This window comes from Eptesicus fuscus, chromosome 25 (assembly GCF_027574615.1).
Source record: "Eptesicus fuscus isolate TK198812 chromosome 25, DD_ASM_mEF_20220401, whole genome shotgun sequence".
NCBI lineage: Eukaryota > Metazoa > Chordata > Mammalia > Chiroptera > Vespertilionidae > Eptesicus > Eptesicus fuscus.
Window position 1 is genome coordinate 2742189 of NC_072497.1, and position 22627 is coordinate 2764815.

A 22627-nucleotide genomic window follows, 5' to 3' on the forward strand; every position below is an offset into this window, starting at 1 on the left:
TCCATTTCGTTTATATGAATTTCCGGGACAGGAGGGGGGGGGATCTATAGTGATAAAAAACAGATTGGTAGGTGACTGGGGCCAGGGGTGAGGCGTGGGGGACAGACTTTTACTGTGGGGCCCTGGGACGTTTTGGGTGATGGTTCCCCACATATATGTGTCAACACCGTATGCTTAAAATGAGTGAATTTCACTATCCTGTACATTGTACCTCCATAAAACGGATTTTTAAAATCAAACGAGGAAAGAACATAAATCAGTTAGAAAGAAGAGATGTTCCCTTTTTTACCCTGTTTCTGGCATTTGTCATTTTGTCGTGCTTGGCCTGGTAGAGGACGTCCTGGTAGGTGGAAGCCAAGGACTCTTCCAGATTGACAAGCATGGCGTTGGGGTTTTTCAAAGCTGTGAATGTGTCAGCTGGAATTCTACGGTCCACGGCTTCGTTAATAGCGATAACGGCAGCATGTACTGAAAATAAATTAAAAACGCAGAACACCGAGTGATGCAGAGTATAGGATACACGTTACACCTACAAAACCGCCCTGCAACACAACAGGACAGAGGGGGCTTGTTTTCATGGAGAAATAGCACCTGGGTTTGGAGGAGTGGCTCCCCGAGTCCTGTAAGCCCGGTCCCTTCCTCAGGGTGCACAAAGCCAACGTTCTGAGCCACACCTGGGAAGCTGAATTTGGAAACTCACAGGGAAATATCCGCAAGGGAGCCTTGCAAGGAGCATGTGTTAGGGAAATGATGACCCTTCATCATCATGTAAATCCTATAGAAAAAATAAAGCACCTCAAAGAGGCACTGAAATGTGGACCTCACTGTCTAAGTGTTTGTATTATCATCCAAATCAATCACTTATTTCCAAACAATAGCATAAAAGACTATAGAAGTGTTGAAAACTAGATCTACTTGCCCTGGCTGGTTTGGCTCAGTGGACAGAGTGTTGGCCTGCGGACTGAAGGGTCCCAGGTTTGATTCTAGTCAAGGGCACATGCCCAGGTTGTCGGCTCGATCCCCAGTATGGGACATGCAGGAGGCAGCTGATCAAGGGTTCTCTCTCGTCATTGATGTTTCTCTCTCCCTCTCCGCTCCCCTCCTCTCTGAAATCAATAAATACCTATTTTAAAAAATAACAGAAAAACAACCACCACCTAGATTTACTGACCTAAGCTTGCTAGCAAAACTCCTAATGCAGTGGTCGGCAAACTCATGAGTCCACAGAGCCAAATATCAACAGGACAACAATTGAAATTTCTTTGGAGAGCCACATTTTTTAAACTTAAACTTCCTCTAACGCCACTTCTTCAACATAGACTCGCCCGGGCCGTGGTATTTTGTGGAAGAGCCACACTCAAGGGGCCAAAGAGCCGCATGTGGCTCACGAGCCGAGGTTTGCCGACCGCTGTCCTAATGTCCAAGATCATCATGACAGTATCCATCACCGAAAGTGGTGGCAGCCATCCCATCTGAAGCCCATTTCTCTCTTACATGCAGCTTCATCCACGGAGAGTTCGTTGGCCAGGATGCCCCCGATCTTGCTGAAGGCCGGCATCTGGATCCCGTACTTCTCCAGCTCAATCTTCATGTTGTTGATTTCTTCTTCTGCAGGAGAGAAGCGAGACCCAGGCAGACAAGTTAAGCGCCTTTCCAAAACTCAGAGAAGGGAAGAGATTCTTCAACTACAAAAACTGGGTAAGATAGACTCTACCCCTCAGGGTTGTTAAAAAGGATGAATGAGACAGCATGCAAAAGGCACTTAGCACACTCCCTGGTACACATCACATGCGCTCAGTAGGCGTAAACTATTATTACTATTATCAAGAGCATTAAAAATCAACTACGGCATGAGAATGGCCCTGCCGAAAACAGCTTTTCCAAACCGCTACTTAGGGCATTTCCCACCATGAACCTATGAGTGGAGCGGCATCAAAGGAAACGCCACGAGAAGCGAATGAGTTCCCAGCCGGTCGGTATCTCCGTTTTTACAATCAAAATCACTAGCGACTTCTAAACAATTTCGTTTCTACGGCAGGAAGCCCAGTGATAAAGAAAACAACATGGAAGGTCAGGCCCTTGCCCCAGGTCTGGTGAATGACTTCCCTGGGAGGAAAAATAGCACAGAGAGAAGTTTTGTTGCCATTTTTTTTATATTCCCAGGCCTATAAAAGAATCCCCCGTTTGAAAGATTTGAATCTAGCCCTAACCGGTTCGGCTCAGTGGATAGAGCGTCGGTCTGTGGACTCAAGGGTCCCAGGTTCGATTCCGGTCAAGGGCATGTACCTTGGTTGCGGGCACATCCCCAGTAGGGGGTGTGCAGGAGGCAGCTGATCAGATGTTTCTCTCTCATCGATGTTTCTAACTCATCGATGTTTCTAACTCTCCCTCTCCCTTCCTCTCTGTAAAAAATCAATAAAATATATTTTTTTTAAAAGAAAGATTTGAATCTATCCTACCCCTAACCACTATCACCACTGATCTTTTTCTCCCCGAGCCCCCATCTCTTCAAGCACCTGACTGCAGCAGATACTCAGAGTAAGCTAAATAAACTAAAATTATCCAAATAAGTACCAATTACAGAAGTGTCATCCCTGCTTCATCTCACTCCCCCACCCTAGTTCTGCCCCGAGGAGGTGCCTGTTGGAAGGAAAGGGTTGGAGGAGTGGCTCTTTTCACTTAAAGTTATGCATTAATACTACATATATATATATATGCTAATATATATATGTATATATATATATATATCATACATAATAAAAAGGTAATATGCAAATTGCATCACTCCGCTACGCCCATGATTGGGCCGGCTGGAGGCGCGGGGGGCGGGACTCAGGGTGGCCGATTGGCTGGCAGTTGGAGCGGGGGGCAGGGACTTGCGAGTCCCCGCCCCCCGCTCCTCCCGCTGGCCTAAAAGGCCAGCGCTGCGGAAGGACCCATGGGGCCAGCGGAAGACGCTGGTGGCGGAATGGTGGCGGAATTCGGGGTGGCCAATTGCGTGGCTGCCGGCACCAGTTTTCCACCAGCACCAGTTTTCCTCTGGCCACCCCCTGATCTGAGTGCCTCCCGAGTCCCGCCCTCAGCCTTCGGGAGGCACTCCGCTCTGATCAGCGGGTGGCCAGACGAAAACTGGTGCTGGTGGAAAACTGGTGCCGGCAGCCAGGTGAAGGAAAGTCTATTGCATGAAACTTCGCGCAACAGGCTTCTAGTATATATATATGCGCTAATATTACCCCAACTTAGATATAAGAAATAAATAAATGAAAAAATAGAATAAGAAATAAATAAAATAAATAAATCTATTTTTTTAGATATAAGAAAAAACAATAAATATATGTAATACTACATATATATGCTAATGTATGTATGCTAATATATGCTAATACATGTATGCTAATATATGTATGCTAATACATGTACGCTAATATATATATGCTAATATATGTACACTAATATATATATATATGTGTGTGTGTGTTAGTTGCGCTATTATTACCCCAACTTAGATATAAGAAAACCGAGACTCATTAATCATACCCAGGTCATAACTGAGAGGAAAGAGCCTGAAATCCCAATTTTAGTGTTCTTTTCACCACCCCGAGGAGAACGCTATTTATACCGCTTTCATCTCTGCTGCCAGAGTATTTTTAAAGCCCCGCGTCAGGAAGATTGGTTTTGTTGGCTCTCCAGGCTATTTCCACATAAATCGAGTATTTCCTGCTGGGTTTGCAACTCCTTACCGGTGAAGTCAACCTTTCCATACAGGTCCTGAATCTGAGGAGCCAGGCCTAGTTTGAACAGGTACAAACTAGAAAACACAAATATGCAAAGAGTTAGGCCTCCAGCCATACCTGCCCCTGCTGCTCCTAAAGGGGAAAATCCGAATAAAGAAGAGAAACATTCTGCCCTGGCCGGTGTGGCTCAGTGGATAGAGCGTCGGCCTGCAGACTGAGGAGTCCCAGACTTTAATCCGGTCAAGGGCACATGCCCAGGTTGTGGGCTCGATCCCCAGTAGAGGGTGTGCAGGAGGCAGCTGATCAATGATTCTCTCTCATCATTGATGTTTCTATCTATCTTTCCCTCTCCCTTCCTCTCTGAAATCAATAAAATATATATATTAAAAAAAAAAGAACAGAAACATTCTGAACAGAGACTCCCAGGACACCACAATATTACCCATTACAGTTACCATACTTTACCTCAGAGCCTTTTTTTTTAGTTTTACATAATAACATTGTCCTAAAAATTCACATAATGTAATGCAAAAGGCACTGAGCTGGGAATCAGTAGACACAAGTTCAAATCCAAGTTCCAGTAGGAATCCAGTATGTGATTAAATGTTACTATAAATGTTAATATAATTAATGTAAGTGATGAATCTTCCCTTTGGGTTACCCTCCTGTGATCAATGTTTGAAGTAACAAGACATTTTAGAGAAGTCTCATGAAAATGATTCCGATTAAAAAAACATATTTAAACTGAATTCTTATTACCAATGAAAAAGTGTTAGGTAATTTAAAAGTTTTAAATAGAGTACCTATTACACATACTCTCCTCTTTAAATTAAAATCTACTAGACTCCCAGCTTCACGAAGGCAGGGACTATAAATAAAAGCCTTGTTCACCAATGTCTACTCAGAGCCTTGCATCTATCCTAGCTAATAAAAGAGTAATATGCAAATTGACCATCACTCCAACACACAAGATGGCCACCCCCATGTGGTCAAAGATGGCTGCCAGTCAGACATCCCTCAAGGGGTACCAGATTGGAGAGGGTGCAGGCTGGGCTGAAGGACACCACTCCCCCCATGCACAAATTTCATGCATTGGGCCTCTAATACATATATAAGCGACCAGCCGACCGCTTGGGCACTGGTGGGGTTCCTCGGCCTGGCCTGCGGGGATCAGGCCAAAACTGGCATTCTGACATCCCCCGAGGGGTCCCGGATTGCAAGAGGGCACAGGCCAGGCCGAGGGACCCCACCGGTGCACAAATCCATGCATCGGGCCTCTAGTATATTAATAAATATCAATCAATATCTCAGAGGGGCTGAATGAATAAATAAATGCCTATAAGCCTGAGTTAAGTTAACTGCATTATAAGGCCCCAGCACATCAGAATCAATAAATGAGAAGACATCAGAAGGACAGTTTATAGGAATGGACATGAACAAGACACTGACAATCCAGCAATAAGGGAGGATATAAAAAGTATCTAAGAGCCCAGCCGGAGGGGCTCAGTGGTTGAGCGTAGACCTATGAACCAGGAGGTCACACACCGGGTTGTGTGCTGGATCCCCAGCAGGGGGTGTGCGAGAGGCAGCTGATCAATGATTCTCTTTCATTATTGACTAGAGGCCCGATGCATGAAATTAGTGCACAGGGGGTGGGAGGGGAGGGGTCCCTCAGCCCAGTCTGCATTCTCTGGGCCTAAACCGGCAGTCAGAAATCCCTCTCGCAATCCGGGACACTTTTCATACAGGTGAAAGGCATCTTGCTGTTGTGTGGGCAGCTACATTTTTTTGCCCTGATTATAAAAAGTAGCACATAACATGATCCTTCTGAGGCAGTAGTACCATTTTCCCCATCTGATGGGTGGAAAAACTGAAGCAGAGAGAAGTTAAGTTATTGGCTTTGCCACACAGTTATAAGTGTCAGAATCAGGGCTGACCACAAAATGTGCAAGCCAGAGTCCATGCATGTCATCGCTGCATCATCCTGTTTTCTCAGTGTTAGAGTAGCCTGGCCAGGTTTTAATGTTTAAATCTAAGAGACTGTTCCCAATATATAGGGTAGGGTCCCAAGGCCTGGCCATGATCAGGGCCATCTGTGGGGTGACCGGTGGGCGGGGCAATGCAGGGCCCCCCTCACCCCCCCGCTGGCACCCACCTTAGCTGGCAGCCAGGCCCCGCCCCCCGCTGGCCCCACCCCCTGCCACTGCCAGCAGGGGGCAGATGCTCAATGCAGGAGCTGCCCCCCGACCCCCCCGACTTGGGGCAGCTCCTGCATTGAGCATCTTCCCCCTGGTGGTCAGTGAGCGTCATAGTGACTGGTCTTTCCATCAGTCGTTCTGCCTTTTGGTCGATTTGCATATTAGGGTTTTATTATATAGGATGTTTCTATCTCTCTCTCCCTCTACCTTCCTCTCTGAAATCAGTAAAAATATATACTTTTTAAAAAGTATCTTAAGAATATGAGCCTAACCAGTGATCACGGACAACAGGGGGATGGGGGCATGCGTGTGGGGGGGTTTGGGATGGGAATGGGGGATTTGATGACAAATATGTGATACCTTAATCAATAAAGTAATTTAAAAAAAAAGTATCTAAGAAACAAACCACAGAAACTCAATAAAATGGTGTGCAAATAATCTATAAGCCTCAGTATTATCTAAACACAAATATGTATAACACTATTACATTCACAGAACTGATCAGAACTTAAGTTGTATAAAAAAAATGTATAATCTAAAAAAAAACCCACAAACGTTCTGAACACACATTCCAATGTATGTATCCACAGTAGCTAATAATTTTCTCAGGTCAGTACAAGTATAAATCATGTTATGATTAAGTGCTTTTCTTCAGAGTAAAATGCTCAAGATGGAACTATATAAGGTTCCTCTCTCAGAAGATTTTAAATCTATTAAATAAATTTCCCAAACCAGAAGAGCTACTAACTTCCTGTACATATAAAATGTTCCTTTCTCTAGTTTACCCACGTAATAGGTGCCACCTGAATTCTGAATTCTTTTTCTCCAGGAATTTCTTCCTCTTATTCCTGCTTTAAAGCAGGAAAGCGAATGTCACGTTCACAGCCTTAAGAAGCGTGTTAGCTTTCAATGTCCTCAGCGGTAAATTAAAGGTGCTACAGCAACGTCACCAGCTGGTCACAGGAGAGACGGGAAGGCCCGGGCACCCACTTCCTGTTATCTCGCTTTGGGTACCAGGAAGGTTTTAAGGAGATGCCCAAGCTAGGGATGCAATCGGCATGGCCACCTAGATCTTCTTGCCCCAAATCGAAAGTACTGAACCCCAAAGCTGGGACCTCACAAATGCTAACGGTCAACCTCACTTCCCAGGCTTTGTTCCCGCTCTCCCGGGCCCACTTTACACGTAAGCTGCTAGGTACCCATGCCCATCAGCCTGGAATGGAGCTCAGATTTCCTCTCCGTTTCTCTTTTCCTATTTAAGCGGTATGTTATAGCAACGGGGAGAAAGAAGCTGTGTTAGCCTATCTGGATTCCAGTTATCTTTGCTGACAGCAGAGTAACTTTGAGGTCACTATGCTAATCTCAAAGATGACTAATAGCCCTAGCTGGATTGACTCAGTGGGTAGAGCATGCCGGGTTCAATTCCGGTCAAGGGCACATGCCCAGATTGCAGGCTCGATCCCTAGTAAGGGGCGTGCAGGAGGCAACCAATCAATGATTCTCGCTCATCATTGATGTTTCTATCTCTCTCTCCCTCTCCCTTTCTTTCTAAAATTAATAAAAATATGTTTTTTAAAAAAGATTAATAAAGGCTCTGAAACACAAACACAGCAGCTGATTAGGAAGCAGAATCTAGTACAGGCCCACGATCCCGTATCTAAAATCTTTGGGCCAGATGTGAATTTAGGGCTTCTCAGATAGTGGAAAGGTTTTTACAGTGTACACAGGATTATAAAACAACCCCAGCAAGCTTTGCGGCAGCCCTCTTAAACAAACACATTACTTCTCTGCCGAGAAACATCCATATAATCATACCAAGTACGTGAATTCTAAATAACCTCAACGAATTCTGATCAGATTTTGCCAACAAATGAGGTTGAACCAAAGTTAAACTTAGTTCTCAGGGCTGTTAGGTTTTTGTGGGGTTTTTTTAATTATTATTATTTAAGATAAACATCTGTGGGTCTATATGATCTCAACATCAGTTCTTAGAAAGATAACAAATACAAATGGATTTGGAATGATGGAGAATGGGGGTCTTATCTGAGAGTAGAATGTAATCTACAAGAGAATTTTTTTCAGGTGACTAAATACTGTGACTATCGCTGGAATAATGCCAGTCAAGACTTAGAGGCCGGGGAGGGAGGAAGGGAGACGATGCTTGTCTGTTGCTGTTGACCCAAAAGGGGGCGGTGCCTTGTCCAGTGACGTGCGGGGAAGAGCCTGACTGGAACAAGGCTGTGTTTTTTTTTGTGTTTTTTTTTAAATGTATTTTTTATTGATTTCAGAGAGAGGAAGGGAGAAGAGAGAGATAGAAACATCAATGATGAAAATCATTGATCGGCTGCCTCCTGCACGCCCCCTACTGGGGATCGAGCCTGCAACCCAGGCATGTGCCCTTGACTGGAATCGAACCTGGGACCCTTAGTCTGCAGTCCAATGTTCTATCCATTGAGCCAAACCAGCTAGGGCAAGGCTGTGTTTTATGGGAAAGAGGCTCCAAGCAGGTACACACACACTTCCGACATATTATCAAGTGTTGCCACCCACCCTCCAGGAAAACCACTCTTAAGGGAGGAAAGAGATCAGAAACCGCCAAGCAGAACACGGCCCTGTGTACACTTTCTCAGCACGGACAGCCTACGGAAGAGAAATGGCGAACAATAGCCGACTTCCTCCCTTTCTCAGTCGGACTCGGGGCTCCGTCATTAGAAAGGCACAGTTAACTCTTCGTCTCCATTTCGGAGAATCTGAGGACCCGGGACCCAGGTCGCACTGCCGGGACCGGTGGCTACGGAGCTGGCAGAGAGGAATGCGCCAGCGCGGCCTCTGAGCCTGCCAAGTTCAGGTGCCCTCTGGAGGCACAGCCTTCTCCAGGCTATCGACAGACAAACCTCTCGTAACACGAATTTAATCCGAAGGACGCATCTGGTTTTGACTCAGACACGTACGTTTCCAATTGCTACAATATGAAAGTTCCCCTAGATAGCACCCATTCCTAAACATTTGGGGGGAAATGTAAGGCATGACCTCTGTCCCTAAGATGCTAATAATGTAACAGGGAGAAAAGATTAAAATTATGGAAGAAGACCAAACCAGACAGAGTCGGACCTGCATTACCACCATCTGTCCACCATCCAGAACTGAAATGTCAGTGCTGACATGTGCACATAAGGAACTGTTGGACATTGAAATTGGTCTCAAAAGAACTGTTGGCCCAGATAGAAACTCACTACAGACCGATTCATTTGCCTGTCACCATAACCATTATTGCTTGTCTCATTTTCGGTTCTTATAAGTGTATTTCTAGTAGCACGTGATCTCACTCATCTAGGGGAAATAATGAACAACATGGACTGATGAACAAGAACAGACCCAGAAACAAGGAGGCATCGATCAGACTGTCGGGCCTCAGAGGGAGGGTAGGGAAGAGTGGGGGTAAAGGGGAGAGATCAACCAAAGGACTTGTGTGCAGGCATATGAGCCTAACCGGCGGTTAAGGACAACAGGGGGGTGGGGGCATGTGTGGGGAGGGGGGTGGGATGGGAATGGGGGGACGAGGACAAATATGTGATACCTTAATCAATAAAGAAATTAAAAAAATAAATAAAAAAATAAAATAAAATTATGGAAGAAATAACATATAACTAAAAAAAAAAAAACACAAAAAAAAAACCCCACGAAACTAATAAAACCAAGAAACAGACTACAGGAGTGTAGTCGAAGGCATGAGCTGGAGAAATCATAAAATGTCACACAACAGTGGGGATGGAGCGAAGACGTGACGGGCTCAGCCAAGACAAACACGAAGTCCTCTGATAAAGGGAAAGTGCCACTTCCCTTGTCCACTTATTTATAGGGCAGCAAGTCTCCCCCTGCGCTGAAGGAGGGGCAGGAACACTTGTTATCATGTGTGATTCGGACAATATGCAAGGCATCTAAGTGCTACAGACACAAAGATAAGGAAAGAGTAAAAGGATATAGTTCTTGCCCCCCGAGGAGTCCACACACAAAAAAAAACACAAGTGACAGATAAGAACAAATAACCAGCCTACAATGTAACAAGCACTGTTCTTGAAGGAAGAGGTTCCTACAAAGTAATGCTAGAGGAGCACAAAGCAGGGAAGTAGCTAATTCTGCCTGAAAGATAACAAGTTAAAAAAAAAAAAAAGTATCAAAATATGTATCTGAGGTGTTATGGGGGAGAAAGGGCAGTCTGGCAAAGGAACCAGCATAGCACGTGGGGAAGGGAGACCAGCACACGGCTGCAGAGGAGGGATTGGCTGCGGGGGAGCCTGGAACAGAGCCATCCAGTATTTTATGGAGGGTCTGATATAAGCAGGGCTGTTCTGGAAAGATGGCTCTGGTGGCAGATGGGCCAGGAGGAAAGAGCCGACGGAGGGAACCTTCTAGAAAAGGAGGCTAATGCCTTGTTCCACAGAAGAGAGTCCCTAGTCCTGAGGGATAGTCTTTCTTTTGTGGGTTTCACACTTTTGGGGGTTCTGGTGATAATCAACCTCTGGCATATGTTTGATCTCAAGGCAACAGGCTTCTTATTATACAACTAGAGGCCCGGTGCACGAAATTCGTGCACTGGGAAGGGTGTCCCTCAGCCCAGCTTGCACCCTCTCTAATATGGGACCCCTCGGGGGATGTCCAACTGCAGGATTAGGCCCGATCCCTCTCACAATCCGGGACTGCTGGCTCCTAACCGCTCACCTACCTGCCTGATTGCCCCCTAACTGCTTCCTTGCTGGCCTGATTGACCCCTAACTGCTCCTCTGCGGGCCTGATTGCCCCCAAATACCCTCCCCTGCTGGCCTGATCACCCCCAAGGCTTTTATTAGTATAGATATTATACATACATGCATGTAAATATAACTAACATGAAGCACACATACAGCATGCTACATAAAATGAGCAGCCCAAGCAAACTCCCACACACATGTCCCATCACCTTCTCCTTTAGTCCCACAGCCATCGTGTAAATGGGGACCACTCTGAAATACTTTATAAGCACCTACTCCCATCCCATCCTAAACCCGCCTCCATATACATCGTCTCTTCCTTCTAATTTTGTACTTTGTTGATTCTAAGTCATCTTCCAAATTTACTATAAAATGGTGAAAAAAATTTTGTTTCAGTTCCTATTTATTTGTGTTGGCATAAAATTTATTTAATGAACAAATGGCTTGGTGAGGACCTAAATAACTAAATAAATTATAAATTAACCATTTGATATTTTCTGGTATTATCTGAAGACTAGAGGCCCGGTGCATGAATTTGCGCATGGGTGGGGTCCCTCGGCCTGGCCGGCGATTGAGGCCTATCAGGGGGCCAGCAGGCTGGGGAGAGGGACCCCAGGAGGTTGGCTGGCCAGGTGGGAGGGCAGGGGCCGCAGGAGGTTGGCCAGCTGGGCCCCTCCCGCCCCCCGATCAGGGCAGACTGGGAATGGGGGGCCGGCCAAGGGGAGGTTGGCTGTGGGAGCACACTGACCACCAGGGAACAGCTCCTGTGTTGAACGTCTGCCCCCGGTGGTCAGTGCGCATTACAGCAACTGGTTGAGCGGTCATTCCGGTCATTCAGTTGTAACGGTCACTTAGGCTTTTATATATCATATATAGATGTTGACAAAATTTGATTGTACTACTAAAGAGTATCAAGACATAGTTTATTTTGTAATTCAGCTTATCAGCATGAAATAAAATGATAAACAATGAAAGTTTTCAAATGTATATAGTTTTTATAATTTTTAAGAGATTTTAATTAAAAAGGGACTGTATCCTGTGGGAAATGCAGAGTTCACAGAAACACTAGATCAATAATGAAAGATTATACTATGTTTTCACAGCAGGATTATCGTCTACTAGAGGCCCAATGCACAAAATTTGTGCAAGAGTAGGCCTTCCTTCCCCCGGCTGCCAGCACTGGCTTCCCTCTGGCACCCGGGACCCGGGCTTCCCTCACAGCCCCAGCTTCGTCCGGAAGGTCGTCCGGAAGGACGTCCGGTCTAATTAGCATGTTATGCTTTTATTATTATAGATTATAGGAATAAATAACCCTTTCTCCCTGCCCCCTAGAAAAACACAGCTGTTTCTCACCATTTTGTTAAAATAATAGTATCCTATTCTACTTAAAAATTCTGAAGCTAATGCACAATCTTTTTCATTACACCATAGACAAAAAACTACATAGTCAATTCAGATGGTATTCCTAAACTGTTTTTTAAAATTGAGATGACTGACATACATTATTAGTTTCAGGTGTACAACATAATGATTTCATAGATAAAATATTGAAATGATAGTTAACATCTGTCACCAAAAATATTTATAAATTTTTTTCTTTGTGATGAGAACTTTTAAGATCCACTTTTATAGCAACTTGCAAATATACAACACGGTATTGTTAACTACTAGAGGCCCAGTGCACGAAATCTGTGCACTCGGGGAGGTCCCTCAGCCCAGCCTGTGCCCTCTCACAGTCCGGGACCCCTCGCTCCTTACTTACTGTCCGCCTGCTTGCTGCTCCTTACCACTTGGCTCGCTGTTCCTAGCGCTGCCGCGGAGGCAGGAGAGGCTCCTGCCACCACCGCTACACTCGTCAGCCATGAGCCTGGCTTCTGGCTGAGTGGCGCTCCCCCTGTGGGAGTGCACTGACCACTAGGGGGCAGCTCCTGCATTGAGCGCTGCCCCCTGGCTGTCAGTGCACATCATAGCGACTGGTCGTTCTGGTCATTCCGCCTTAAGGGTCGCTTAGGCTTTCATTATATAGAATAAATAGCCACTACACTGCACATTACATCAGCAGGCCTCAATTACTCTATAACTGGAAGTTTGTACCTTTTGACCACCTTCACTCATTTCACCCATCCCTCAACCCCCACCTCTGGGAACCACTAATCTGTTCTCTGTGCACTGCTTATTTTACCAAGAAAACCCGGTTACCTGAGTGCATGGATACAATAGATACATCGCGGCATGTTCTTTCGGTCGTAGATATCTGTAGTTTCGGGGTAAAATATCTGAGGAGAAATAAAAGCAGTAGAGTAAGTATCCATCCACTGGATTTCTTTTGATCACTCACCAATCATCGATAACACAAATAAAACATCAGACAATCAACAAACATTGTGGCATTCAGCAAATAACTTCATTAGGGTGGAAAAAACATTGAACCATAAGTAATGCAAGGAATAAAATGCTACAATACGGAATGAAAAACACTATTTGAAAAAGCCTGCCGAAACCGGTTTGGCTCAGTGGATAGAGCATCAGCCTGCGGACTGAAGGGTCCCAGGTTTGATTCCGGTCAAGGGTATGTACCTTGGTTGCGGGCACATCCCCAGTAGGGGGTGTGCAAGAGGCAGCTGATCGATGTTTCTCTCTCATCGATGTTTCTAACTCTCTATCCCTCTCTCTTCCTCTCTGTAAAAAATCAATAAAATATATATTAAAAAAAAAAAAAGAAAGAAAAAGCCTTATTTGGTCAACCCACTGAATGTCCCTGGGTATGTGAAAGTGACTTGTGCACTACAGACTCAGTCATGGGAAAAGTTTAAAACACTGGCTTTGCTTTGAGACAGCATGGAGGGACCTTGGAGAGTATTGTGCTAAGTGAAATAAGTCAGTCAGAGAAAGACAAGTATCACATGATTACACTCATATGTGGAATCTAAGTAAAATAACTGACGAACAGAGTGGATCCAGAGACATGGAAGCATGGAACAGAGTGCGGAATCTCAGAGGGAAGGCGGGGGAGGGTGGGTGGCTGGGGGGTAAACCAAGGACCTAGTATGCATACATGTATGGCCCATGGCCACGGACAATGGGGAGGTGAGGGCCTGGGGTAGGGGGCGGGGTAGGCTGGAGGAGGCCGATGGGGAGGAAAGGTGGCATATGTAATACTTTCAACAATAAAGAATTATTTAAAATAAACAAATAAAACACTGGCTTTGAAGGATTGTAATCTTCCTGGTTACTATCTGCCATGCCTAGACTGAGTAGAAATTCCATAGAACGTTTACTAAGTGCTGCCGTCTGTGCAAACCACTACATTTAGACACTGAAAAAAACGGTAAAACATTACACTGTGCCCTACTGCTTGGGGGAAGTGGGAAGATACTGAGGTGAAGTAGCCAGAATAGAGGGTGTCCATGTGTGGGACTGTGGGTGATGGGTCGCTTTCCTTGGCAGCACTTAGCACAATCAATCAATCACTTGGGCTATCATCTGCTTGACTCCTCCACCAGCCTACAAGCCACGTGAAGGCAGGGACCCGGTCTGAGCTGCTCACTGCTGGATCTTCCATGCCAAGCCCAGCGCCCAGGTCATGGAAGGAGCTCTATACTTGATGCATTTGTGAATGAGGTGGAATAGGAACAGAGTAGCTTTAGAGAGTGAATAGCCTGGAAGTTCAAAACCTATTCTCATGGTAATGAGGCACCACACAAGACTCAACCTGTAATTTGGGGGGTGGGGGGGGGGAGAAATAACAGTGGATTGGAGAAGTGAAAGGCTGAATTATAAGGTGATTAGAAGAATTCTGACAAGGCAGTGGGAGATGCTACAGTACTAGGTATCTATTACAGCACTTAATACATTGTGTTCAATTCTTTGTTTTTTTGTTGTTTTTTAAATATATTTTTGTTGATTTCAGAGAGGAAGGGAGAGGGAGAGAGAGATAGATAGAAACATCAATGATGAGAGAGATTCATTGATCAGCTGCCTCCTGAATGTCCCCCGCCGGGGATGGAGCCCGCAACCCAGGCATGTGCCCCCTGACCAGAATCAAACCCGGGACCCTCCAGTCCGCAGGCCGATGCTCTATCCACTGAGCCAAATCGGCTAGGGCCAATTCTTTGTTTTGATGCTCATCCCACAATCATCATGCCTCTCCACTGGAAAGAACTGCCCGGCCCCCCACCCCAAGAAATGGGATGTATCAGAATGATCCTTTTTTTAAAATATATTTTTTAATTGATTTTTTACAGAGAGGAAGGGAGAGGAATAGAGAGTTAGAAACATCGATGGGAGAGAAACTGATAGATCCTCCCTTCTCCCAACTGATGGACGGAGTATGACGTAAACTGCACCTGCAGCCTGGACATTCCTGAGCACCTAACCAGGCACCTTATATGGACTGTACATTGAACCACCAATCAGCACCTGCCAAATACCCTAAGCCCCCGATTCCTAAGTACCTAAGTGCCTAATCATGTGCCTTATATGAAACCACCAATCAGCACGTGCCGAGTACCCTAAGCCCCATCCCTTCCCATTCCTCCCCTCAAAAGGCGTGTTCACCCCTGCACATGCGCTCTCTTCCTTTGGGGGGCAGCCCGGCAGGGTCCTTCTCCTCTAACAAGGCCTGTAGTCCTGGTTTTCGGCCTCTGTCTCATCTTTCAGAAACATCCATCAGCTGCCTCCTGCACACCCCCCACTGGGGATGTGCCCGCAACCAAGGTACATGCCCTTGACCAGAATCGAACCTGGGACCCATCAGTCCACAGGCCGACGCTCTAGCCACTGTGCCATACCGGTTAGGGTCAGAATCATCCTTTTGGATAATTTTTCCAGCTCCACATGCTCACTTCCCAAGACTGAGATATGTCCTCCCCCTGAAAGGTGAAAATCCCAGTCACGGTGAGCCAACCTCCCCGAAAACGGCAGAGAATCCATTTCAGAAACAGGAAAAGAAGGCTGGGCAGGTGGGATGGAATCAGATTATGAGGCCCTGGAGAGTCAGGCACATCTGAACCTGATACACAGGTCACAGAGAAGTCCTCACTTTGGAGCCAAGGAGTGAAAACAGAGCCTCGGAGCCCCGGGAAGATCCGACTGGAGACAAGACACAGGGTGCAGAGAACGGTGCGGAGATGGAAGCGAAGGAGGCCGCTGGCAGGCTGTGTCAGCAGATAAAAGAGGCACTTCAAATAAAGGAGGGCCCCCGGTTTGGCTCAATGGATAGAGCGTCGACCTGCGGACTGAAGGGTCCCAGGTTCGATTCTGGTCAAGGGCATGTACCTTGGTTGCGGGCACATCCCCAGTAGGGGGTGTGTAGGAGGCAGCTGATCGATGTTTCTAACTCTCTATCCCTCTCCCTTCCTCTCTGTAAAAAAAAAGCAATAAAATATATTTTTAAAAATAAATAAATAAAATAAAGGAGGGAGGCTGGGGGAGTAACTGCATTCAGGAGGCCAAGGTAAGGCCACGGTTTGGAGCCTGGGTAACGGGGAAAATGATAACAAGGTTCCATTCATTACAGAGGAGGGGATGGTCACGTGCCGGAAAAGGTACGTTTAGCTTCAGACGTGAGAAATTTTAGGTGCTAGAAAGCTATGCGAGGAGAAATGTCCACTTGAAGATACTGTGTTCATCTTACAGCAAAGAGTCTTCAAAATAACTGAAACCGCCCTGCTGGCGTGGCTCAGTGGCTGAGCGTCGACCTATGAACCAGGAGGTCACGGTTCGATTCCTGGTCAGGACAGATGCCTGGGTTTCGGGCTCGATCCCCAGCATGGGACGTGCAGGAGGCAGCCAATCAATGATTCTCTCGCATCACTGATGTTTCTACCTCCTCTCTCTACCTCTCCCTTCTTCTCTGAAATCAATACAAGAATATTTTATAAATAATAATAAAAATAACTGAAACCATGAGAATGAGAGAATGTAGCTAAAATAAGGATTGCATCTTAAGGAATGCCCACTAGTAGGATATGGAAGATAGAATAGTTGAAGAAAACAGAGGACTAGTTGGGCAGATTAAAAACAATTTTTAAAAAATCAAACTCAAAATTACAAAAATATTTCATGGAGGAGGTGGCCAATAGTACCAATTATAATAAAGAGTCAAAAAGGATAAGAACCGCCCTAACTGGTTTGGCTCAGTAGATAGAGCGTCGGCCTGCGGACTCAAGGGTCCCAGGTTCGATTCCAGTCAAGGGCATGTACCGTGGTTGCGGGCACATCCCCAGTAGGGGGTGTGCAGGAGGCAGCTGATTGATGTTTCTCTCTCATCAATGTTTCTAACTCTCTATCCCTCTTCCTTCCTCTCTGCAAAAAATCAATAAAATATATATTTTTAAAAAAGGATAAGAACCAAAAAATTATCACAGTAAGTTTCTATAATTAACCTGTGTGTACCATATAAAGAGATCAGGAAAGACATCCCAATAAATACTAAATATGTACTGTTGATTATATATCATATGTTATACCACGGCCAACAATACATTTTCAGGCTGAGTGTCTTTAGTCTACATTACTCAGAAGTCTTCTGGACCTAAATCGAGAAGGGTAGACATTTCAAAACGGACAGCCAGGAAAGCCCTGGAGTTTCCATGTTTGCTGTAACTGTGGTCCAGGACAACGCACTATTGTTAGTAAACAAAAAAAGGTAATAAAAGTCAATCATGAAAAAAGCATTTTAGCCCGGCCAGCATGGCTCAGTGGGTAGCGCGTCAGCCTGCCGACCAAAGGGTCTTGGGTTCAATTCTGGTCAAGGGCACGTACCCAGCTTGCAGGCTCCTCCCAGGCTTGCGCTCTGGTCGGGGCTCGTGCAGGAGGCAACCAATCGATGTGTTTCTCTCACATCGGTGTTTCTGTCTGTCTTTCCCTCTCTCTTCCACTCTCCCTAAAAATCAATGAAGGGCCCTAACCAGTTTGGCTCAGTGGATAGAGCGTTGGCCTTCGGACTGAAGGGTCCCAGGTTCGATTCCGGTCAAGGGCATGTACCTTGGTTGCGGGCACATCCCCAATAGGGGGTGTGCAGGAGGCATCCGATCAATGATTCTCTCTCACTGATGTTTCTAAACTCTCTATCCCTCTCCCTTCCTCTCTGTAAAAATCAATAAAATATATTTTTTAAAAAAAATCAATGGAGGAATATCCTCGAGAGAAGATTAACCAAAAAACAAAAAACAACAACAAAAAAGCATTTTACAATAGCAATACGACTACTAGCAACGGCAAATATTAACGAGGCTCTTGGTACCGTTCAAAAGAGGTTAAGTCATCATTGCCCAATAGGCGCACCACACAAAAACAGGAACAGGAAGTTACAGGTGCACAGCAAGGCCAAGTTGCTGTCAGAACTTGACGCACAGCACTTCCTGACATTGTGGGGCCTAATTCTCACACACACCAGTGCAGGGGAGACCGCTTCAGCACTCTGCTCTGAGAAACAGAGGCCAAAAACGTGTCTGCTGCAAAGGCTCAGCTCTGGATTTAACTCGGTTCAACAGACAGATAGGCAAAGGTGAGGCCAGCGCTGTGCTATACATTTACAATCGGCTGTAGGCACTTCCTAACACTCCACGTCTCCCTTTTTGCCCTTTCACTTTTTGTTGTTGTTTACAAAAATTTAGCCTATAGGACAGTATAAAAAAAAAAAGAAAAAAACAGCCCAGCCTGAGGTCACAGTTCGGCGCATGCCCGGGTTGCCGGCTCAATCCCCAGTAAGGGACATGCAGGAGGCAGCCAATCAATGATTCTCTATCATCAATAAAAATATATTTCTTTTAAAAAGCCAACCCCTGCCGAAACCGGTTTGGCTCAGTGGATAGAGGGTCGGTCTGCGGACTGGAAGGTCCCAGGTTCGATTCCGGTCAAGGGCATGTACATTGGTTGCGGGCACATCCCCAGTAGGGGGTGTGCAGGAGGCAGCTGGTCGATGTCTCTCTCTCATCGATGTTTCTGGCTCTCTATCCCTCTCCCTTCCTCTCTGTGAAAAATCAATAAAATATATTTAAAAAAATAAAATAAAATAAATAAAAAGCCAACCCCTAATCCCATCACACAGAAATGAAAACTGTATTTCCTAACAGATTTTTCCCGAGAATATTCATTCACTTTATTTTTACACAAAAATAGTGATCTCATCTTAGCCAGGACACAAACTCTTCTAACCTTAGCCTATTACGTTATTTTTCCACTTAGCACATCCCAGACAACTGCCTTTGTCAATACAGAGTAACGTCATCCTTTTTTTATGGCTGCACTGGGATCGGACTGTCTGCATCACAATTCCCTAGCGAAGGAACATGTGGTTTGCCATCAATTTCTTCTACCAAAAGCAAGGCTGAAACATCCTTACACATACATCTTTTGGGCTTGTCTGATTATGGTGGAGGGACAACTTCCTAGAAGGACTCTTGGGTCAAAGGTATGGGGTGGGGGAGTGGAGAAAGATGCCCAGGCCTGCAAGAAGGATCATATAGAATAGGCTTTACGGGTTCCGGTGGGACTGGGTAGCTAGAGATGGCAATTTCACTACGAGCAGCACTAAATAAACTCCTGAGCAAAACAGTCAAGGATGGCCCGGCCAGCATGGCTCAGTAGTTGAGTGTCGACCTATAAACCAGGAGGTCACGGCTCGATTCCCGGTCAGGGCACATGCCAGGGTTTCCCGCTCAATTCCCAGTGGGGTTCATGCAGGAGGCAGCCAATCCATGATTCTCTCTCATCATTGATGTTTCTCTCTCTCTCTCTCTCTCCCTTCTCTGAATCAATAAAAATATATTTTTTAAAAAGTCAGGGATCTCACTCCCATTATCAGCACTACAACCATCATTCCAAACTCATCAAACTGCATACATTAAATATATATGGTTGTTTGTACATCAATTATACGTCAATAAACCTGCTAAAAAAAATTACAGCCATCACCAAAACTAGATATAAGAGTCAATGTCATTATATTGCTTCTATAATTTGAAATATAAAATGACCCTTCAGCCCTGGCTGGTTTGGCTCAGTGGATAGAATGTAGGCCTGGGGACTGAAGGGTCCCGGGTTTGATTCTGGTCAAGGGCACATGCCCAGGTTGCAGGCTCGATCCCCAGTGGCGGGGGGTGCAGGAGGCACCTGATCTATGATTCTCATCATTGATGTTTCAATCTCTCTTTCCCTCTTCCTTCTTCTCTGAAATCAATAAAAACATATATTTTTTAAAAAAATGATCCTTCAAACACCCTAAATTTGGTTATTCTGAAGCTGGAAGATAACATTTCTAAAATATTTCCGAAAGTCAAATTTTAATGAAACAACATTGTTAATAATAATAATAGTAAACCACTGAAGTATATACTTTAAAATTCTTGTGGTGTCTGGCAGAATAGCACGGTAAGTGAATTTTAATGTAAGTCTACAATCTGATGCAGTAAAAGTAAATGATATGGCAGGGAATTTCTCTAAGGCGGGGTGAAGCAGGGATGAGGAATATAAAACGAAAAGAACAAAACTATTTTCTAAAAGAAACAGAAGAAAGAGATCTTAAGGACTTCTTTTAAAAAAAATCACCAAAGATTCCACTGAAAATAAAGAATACTTTCATAACTAGAGTGAGAACCCTTATGCCAGGACAGAGCGAGGCCAGAACTATGACTCTCACGTGAAGTACCTTAGGCAAGCCAATCTCGTCCATGGCATTCAACCACTGGATCACATTATCCGTGTGGCGGAAGTGGAGGCCGGTCGCCTAGAACAAATAAAAGACCATTAGGCGGGGGAGAAGGGGGTCCCAGTATAAGGTGACAGGGGAAGATCTGACTTTGGGTGGTGGACATACAGATCTGGTAACATAGGAACCCACACCTAAAACCTGTATGTTCATGTGGACCAGTGTCACCCCAATCAATTTAATAATTTTTTTAATTAAAAAAAAAAAGACACCATTGGCAATAGTGACACTAAATAAAAACTCTCTTGCAAGTTTCCTTGGGAGACTTTACAAGGTCCCCTTAAATTCAAGGTCTGTCTATAGCATTATGCTCACATTCCAATCCCAAAAAGCCAGATCCACATCTCCGCTCCTCTCATTTAACAACTATCCGGAGAGGCCCGGCCGGCGGGGCTCAATGGTTGAGCGTTGACCTATGAACCAGGAGGTCACAGCTCGATTTCAGGTCAGGGCACATGCCCGGGTTGCGGGCTCGATCCCAGTGCGGGGTGTGCAGGAGGCAGCTGATCAATGATTCTCTCTCATCATTGATGTTTCTAGCTCTCTCTCCCTCTCCCTTTGTCTCTGAAATCAATACGAATATTTTTTTTTTTAAAGAAAAGAAAGGTTTCTATCAGATTTTAATTTGGCTTTGGCTTTAAATTTGAACATAAAAATCTCTTTTGATTGCATCTTCATCCTTAGCTCATAATTACAGTCAACTGCTCTTCCATTCGCTGTTGGTTTTGCAATCTTCCACTATCTTATCTGCATCCTTATTTCAAATAAGAGCTCTCAGGAAAGCTCCCCACCGAAGCTCTTAGACGACTAATGTTGGTCCTTGTCAACTGAACTAAGCAGTCTTCTTTCTCAGGGCCGTGGGCCACAGGAATCAAACCCTTTCACTTACCTCCATTTCCTGAAATTGGATCGCTTTCCAATCCAATTTACCTTGAACTCTAATATCACAGGTTGATCTTTTTTCCCTCAAGTTGCTTTTAATTTGCCAACAAATCTCAGGACTTGGTTAAAGTTAGATTTAAAGTAGTTTCCCTAGTTACTTCCGCTACCTTCTAAGAAATAAAAAAATTCATCAAGGCCCTAGCCGGTCTGGCTCAGTGGATAGAGCGTCGGCCTGTGGACCGAAGGGTCCCGGGTTCAATTCCGGTCAAGGGCATATTCCTCGGTTGCAGGCCCTGGTCGGGGCACGTGCAGAAGGCCACCAATCAATGTGTTTCTCTCACATCAATATTTCTCTCTGTCTTTCCCTCTGTCTTCCACTCTCTCTAAAAATCACTGGAAAATATCCTTGGATGAGGATTAAAAAAAAATAAAAATTTTCATCAAGGACCATGATGATACCCACCATCGTAAGAAACGTATCAGAAATACAAACCGCTGAAGTTCCTCTACTACTATATCTTGACTTTGCACTATTTTCTCCACTTTTGTTGGAACAAACACACGTCAACGCACTTCTCAGTAACTCATACACAGGAGAAAGTATGCTAACCTCTCTCAAGTTCACGGTCGCGCTCGCACCACGCCGGGGAGGACTCACCTTGTATCTGGTTTGCTCCCGGTCGTAGATCTTCTTCAGGGACACCACTTTGGGAGAGAAGAAGTTCCCCAGTTTGGCGAGGTAGACCCCGTTCCGGAGGCCCTCCTCCAGCTCTGTGGTGGGAGGCAGATCTTCGCCGAGGCATGCTTCCATCCACCTGCAAAGGAGAGAGGACTTGAGAACAAGGCGGGGAGGACGGAAGCGTTCCTCAGAAGATTCCAGTTTAATTTCCATTCTCCTTGGGAGAGGCTTAGGATGAACATGAGCAACACTCCTTTACGATCCAATTTCAGCCCGGCCGGCGTGGCTCCGTGGTTGAGCATCCACCAGGAGGTCACGGGTTCGATTCCTGGTCAAGGGCACATGCCCGGGTGGCGGGCTCGATCCCCTGTGTGGGGCGTACAGGAGGCAGCCGATCAATGATTCTTTCTCATCATTGATGTTTCTCTCTCTCTCCCTCTCCCTGACTATCTGAAATCAATTATAAAAAAAATTTTTTTTTTTTTTTAAAGATCCAATTTCACACACTTTGTCCTGGCCCAGTCAGATCTGAGGCAGGGAACTTGGAAAACTGCTCGGGCATGAATGCCAACCTTCTTCTCTACCCTACTTTCCTCTCCCGGCCGCACAGCCAGCTGGCCGCCAGGTCCTGACTGTCCCATGAACCTGGGATCCGTTCCCTCAGTCCTTAGGTT

General features: G+C 45.4%; 1 protein-coding gene across 1 annotated transcript in view; it reads right to left on the bottom strand.

Moving 5' to 3' along the window:
- The window catches only part of IQGAP1 (IQ motif containing GTPase activating protein 1), a 108367-nt gene that overhangs the window by 48331 nt on the left and 37409 nt on the right, over positions 1-22627 (bottom strand). Inside the window, exons 3-8 of the mRNA XM_054713172.1 lie at positions 21933-22089; positions 20333-20410; positions 12880-12956; positions 3741-3808; positions 1495-1608; positions 290-468 (exon numbers count right to left, since the gene is read on the bottom strand). Of these exons, the coding sequence (XP_054569147.1) occupies positions 290-468; positions 1495-1608; positions 3741-3808; positions 12880-12956; positions 20333-20410; positions 21933-22089 (673 nt within the window). The remainder of the gene's footprint in view (positions 1-289; positions 469-1494; positions 1609-3740; positions 3809-12879; positions 12957-20332; positions 20411-21932; positions 22090-22627) is intronic.